The following is a 5,048-nucleotide window of genomic DNA, read 5'->3' as shown; positions in this document are numbered from 1 at the left end:
ACGAGCTCGCGCTGCAGCGCGATTCACACGTACGTTGCTGCGAGCTCATATGCATTGCATCAGTTATTTGTCAATTGCTAAAAGGACCAATGGTCGCTACTACAGCGCTGACATGACTACTTGTATAGTGGCATGCAGTCAACAAAGATTACAGGAGGACCGCCGTTTCGCGGCATGCGCTAAAAGACCGCTGCCGGGGCGCCGCGTACCGTCGTGCGCTCGAGCAGTTCCATACACACGATGTCTGCTTATCGGTGCTGTGAATTCATTTATTGCAAGTACTTCCTTGTGTTTCTGTGCCTTAATCTAGCAGCAGTGCAAACCTTACCTGAACTTCAACCTTGTACGCGACTCGCTTGACTTACGATTGACACTGCGCTGAAACTTTGCCGCTTATTTCTTCAACGGCGTACACGTACTTGGCGTTGCCTAATTTCTTGCCTTTACGCAGCGTTCCACCCCTGAAAAAATATTCGGCGCCCAATATTCGCTGCAGGCCGCGGCACAACACAAGCGAAATTGGCGGATCCATATTGTAAACGTGCTTTCCGAAGCAGACGCCCGAGCTTGGTACTACTCCGGCAAGCCTCGAGCACTTCAATGCGAGGTGTGACCAGATAATGGAAAAAAACACTACCCTGGAAAGGAGAACGAAATGTTAAGAAAGGCCAATAAATCGTTGATGAATGATTGCACATGTATGAAGCGGGAGCTTGAGGAACATGAGCTAAGGATGACTGCTAGTGAGCAGTATTCACAAAAGTGTAACATCGACATTAAAAGAGTGAATGAAGAGGAAAATGAAGACCTCAAGAAGTTCTATGCCAAATAGGAACATTTGTCATAGAGCCTGTAGGAAGCTAACGAGACGCGAAGAAACCAGAAAGAGAGCTCATCGTTCCAACTTGTTCTTCTTCGCTTCGCAGTGCCCGTCCGCCCGCGTTTATTCGTCTTTTTCTACATACTCCCGCCCCCCAGTAGCGTTGTCCAATTCGCGCTTGTGCGATTTCCGCACTGGTCTTCTTGTAAACTTGCCATCTTGAGCTATCACACGGCAGGCTCAGGTTATTCCATCTTCGCCAGGGAAGATATCCACGACTCATCCCAGTGGCCAAATACTTCTAGAGAATATAGGCTCCTCGAAGAGTACGGCATCATCTACTTGTAGACTGCTACTCGGATGCGATGGGTGAGGTGAAGTGTCCGCAGCTCAAGGATGTATTCTTTCTTCCATCGGATCCACAGTTGGTCCAAGAGCTTCTGGCGGTATCGCAACTTCTTGCTGAGGTCATGTCGCGTAGCCTGTGCACTTCGAGCTTCATCGCCACTGCTGGTTCGCTCTGGAGAGGCAAGAAATGAGCTCCCGACCAGAAAATGAGCAGGACATAGTGGAGAAGGCTCTCTAGCGTCCGGATATTTTAATAATCTTGCTTCTACTACCGCGGCCATAAGCTCGAGCTTCGGCAGTGTTAAAATCTTGGTAGGTGCTACTCTAGACTTCGCTACTATTAGTGATGTAGCTGTATTTCCGCCATCATCAACTGTTCTCAAATAGGCACATGCTCCATAAGCCTTCAGGCTGGCGTCGACGAATATATGCAGCTCTACCTTCTCGACCGCTCCATATAGCCCATCTCTCACGCAGCGCGGAATCTTAATGAAGCCAAGCTGGATTACGTCTGCGCACCATGCTGTCCATGGCGTCTTGATCTCCTCTGGTAACTCGTCTTCCCAAGACTGGCCTAAAACGCAGGCGTTGAAACAAAAGCTTTGCAGTGACGGTGAAAAGCGATAGAATACCAAGAGGGTCGAAAATTCGAGAAGCAGCCTTGAGAAGCGTACGTTTTTTGTCCGGCTGAGCTGAGGCTAAATATTGAGTTAAAGATTTGGAAGAAAACTTGAAGTAATTAGTTTCGGTATCCCATTACATTCCCAAAACTGCAGTTGATTCCCTTGATGGACCTTCCACTTGCTCCTCCTGGTGGTTGAAAATGTTCTGTAGTTGCTGGTTATTGGTATTCCATTTTCTGAGATTCATGCCTGCATCTCGCATAATTGCCTTCGATCAATCATAGATGCTCAGGCCATCTTCGAATGTCTCCGCACCCACCAGTAAATCGTCTACATAAAAGGACTTCTTCAAAATAAAAGCAAGTGTTTTGTCCTTACAAGCGTTGTCCAAGTGGTGATGAATAGTGGCCATGAGCAAGAACGGGCTTGATGTTGATCGAAATGGAACCAGGGTCATGCGCCATTCGACAATGTTATTGTCCTGGCTGACGGGAATGGCATCAAACCAGAGAAACCGGAATGCATCTCGGTCGGTCTCTTGTATCTCTATTTGCAAGAATGCCTTCTCGATATCCGAGTTGATGGCGACCGGAAACCACGGAAAGCGAAGTAGCACTTGTAGTAACTCTGGATTGAGGTTCACCCCTTTATCCAGACAGTCATTGAGTGATGGAAAGCCTTGAGCGTGTGACAATGCGTCAAACACGAACCGGAGCTTGGTGGTCAGCGATTCCTCTCGTATAACTTGCCGATGTGGCATATAATAGGTGGCACGATGAACAGGAACATTCTGAGGTGCCAGTTCAGCGTGTCCTAGCTCCAGGTATTGTCGGATGACTGCGTCGTATCGCCCCAATAATCCTTCATTCATCGATAGCCTCTTTACCAGTTTTTGTAGACGTGTGAGCGCGGTATCCCGGTTGCTTCCAAGTAGCTGTTTCTGCTCTTCCTTCCTGGCAGCGCCACGGTGTATCTGGGAGGGAACGCGGTTGGTGTTTGCCTCTTGCGTGGTCTGGTGCATCGGCTCCGTCAATTACTGACGAAAGCCACGGTCAGTTTCGTACAACCCCATCAATTTTGCTTCCGTCGGACTTCTAAAGCTACCCGGCACCCGAGGACACCAATCTCATCCAGGTGGGCCTATTTTGGCAAACTTAGAGTGATTTTCCGTTCCGGCCTGGCGTTGCCGACGCTGAGCCTAACGGCTACGTCGGCGCGCGGGTGAGAACGGACGGGTCTTGCAATATGACGGATCTCTCTGCTCAACGCGGTTACGATCCCGACGCCATGGCGTGGGCGACGATCCCGGTCCCCGAGGGACAGCAATCTGCGGCTGCGGACCCCATCCGCAACGAAGAACTCTTTCGCATGGTTGAGCGCCGCTCCCAGCGCAAAGCTATGAAAATGGCTCCATCGGTCCCGCCCGCCGGCAAGGCACCTTCAACTCGGACAGGATCCGCCACGCGCGCGGCACAAGGATCCGGCGCGAAGCGCAGCAAGCCTACAACGACGTGGAAGCCTAAGCCGCTGCCTCGACCACACCCAGAAGACTTTGTCGTCATCATCAAGCCTCGTGAGCCAGTGGCGCTATGAGACGTCTTTCAACGTGGCGCGCTCGGCGCCGCCTTCGCCACTCTCGTCGGAGTACAAAAGGCAGGGACGATCAACCTGCTTCTCTCGCCGGAGCAGAACCTCATCATCGCTAGCACGCGGGAGGCCCAAACGGCGGACCAGCTGCTCCGCGACTTCGAGCTACAAACTGACAAAGGCAAGATGGCCGCCCACGGCCACCTGAAGCAACATGGCGAGGACGTCTGCTACGGCGTGGTTACGGTCGCCAACCACGAGACGACCGACACCCTACGCCAGGCTCTGCAGTGGCGCGCAGGCGAACTCTTGGATATACGAAAATTCGGCACCTCGAACAAGGCACGACTCACCTTTGCTGGCAGAGTCAAGCCTCGATACATTCATTACAACCCGAAAATCACCTTCGTTCAACCCTATTACTGGACCATTCCGGCCTGCGGACTGTGTGGCACCGTTGGACACCTGGCTGATTCGTGTCCCAACCCAGCCAATGCAAAGTGCGGCCTGTGTGGACAGCAGGTGGAGCTAGTGGAGTGGTGCGGACCCCTCACGAGTGCAACCCAAAGTGCGCGGTCTGTGGAGGAAGCCACGCCACGAACTCGCGCGAATGTACAGCCAAATACAGACTACCTAAGATGACCACCCCTCAGCAGAGCGGCCTCCCCAAGTCGGGGAGAAGACTCGTCATCATGCGGCGTTCTCGCACGGCGGATCACGCCACGTCAACGTCACGTGGAGGTGACGTCAAGGGCCAAGCGGCGCAGCAGCAGCCACCACACGACGGCAAGGGGAACCGCGGCCAGCAGCAACAGCAGCGAAAGGATGCGGGAGCCGGTGCCTGGGCGAACGCAGTGAAATATGGCAAACAGGTGAGCAGTCCCGGTGAAATTGATGAGCTGATCACGAGTCAAGTTAATCAAGCTGTCGCTACGCAACTCCGCACGCTGCACAAAGCGGGTCCCGTTAAGGACGTATCCGGCCACCCCTCCAAATTTTCGCGTCCAAATTTTCGCCTAACCATGGCGTCAACCCCTAAAGGTAGGCGTTCTGCCTCCTCTAAATCGGCGTCCCCCATCATCATGCACCATATGCATGATGATGGAAGAACTTCTTGCTGGGCCAGTTGGTGCATCATATGCACCAACTCGCCCAGCAAGAAGTTCTTCTAAACTACCCATCATCATAACCCAGTGGAACTGTCGTGGCCTCCGCTCTCGCACCAAGAGAGCGGACCTCCGACTTTTCCTCTCAACCTTTAAGCATCTGCCCGCGGTGGTTTCCCTCCAAGAGCCAGGGAAGGGCGCCACCCTTATGAACTATTCGACGTTCCAGCAGGACCCCTCGTCTTGTCTCTGCGTTCATCGAAATTATACAGCTAACAAGGTCGACCTTGACCTCCAAACCGACTATTCTTACGTAATGGTGACTCTCCTCCCGCTCCGCAAACAGGACCCATCCATTCACATCCTCAACGTATACTGCTCTCCAAAACTCCAAAACGTCTCATACGCGGACCTCTTCAGTCGTGCGCTGAGAGTTGCGGGCCGGGACCCCCTCCTGATTGTGGGCGACATCAACGCCCCCAGTCGGGTCTGGGGGTACCGCCGTGAAGAGAAGCGTGGCCGCAAGTTGGCGGAACTTACCTCCACGCTGGGCCTCACTCTTCA

General features: G+C 52.9%; 1 protein-coding gene across 1 annotated transcript; it reads right to left on the bottom strand.

Moving 5' to 3' along the window:
* Nucleotides 1–2,065: 2,065 nt before the first annotated feature.
* Nucleotides 2,066–2,812, bottom strand: LOC119444302 (uncharacterized). The gene has a single exon (XM_037708720.1). It carries the CDS (start codon nt 2,810–2,812, stop codon nt 2,066–2,068), a length of 747 nt encoding a protein of 248 aa, XP_037564648.1.
* Nucleotides 2,813–5,048: the final 2,236 nt, after the last annotated feature.

The sequence above is a fragment of the Dermacentor silvarum genome, chromosome 3, assembly GCF_013339745.2.
Source record: "Dermacentor silvarum isolate Dsil-2018 chromosome 3, BIME_Dsil_1.4, whole genome shotgun sequence".
Classification (NCBI taxonomy): Eukaryota; Metazoa; Arthropoda; class Arachnida; order Ixodida; family Ixodidae; genus Dermacentor; species Dermacentor silvarum.
The sequence above is the reverse complement of the archived record's forward strand: the minus strand, read 5'-3'. Positions and strand labels throughout refer to the sequence as shown.

Coding starts and splice junctions, on each gene's coding strand:
- LOC119444302 (XM_037708720.1), bottom strand. CDS start 2,812: ATGCACCAGACCACGCAAGAGGCAAACACCAACCGCGTTCCCTCCCAG.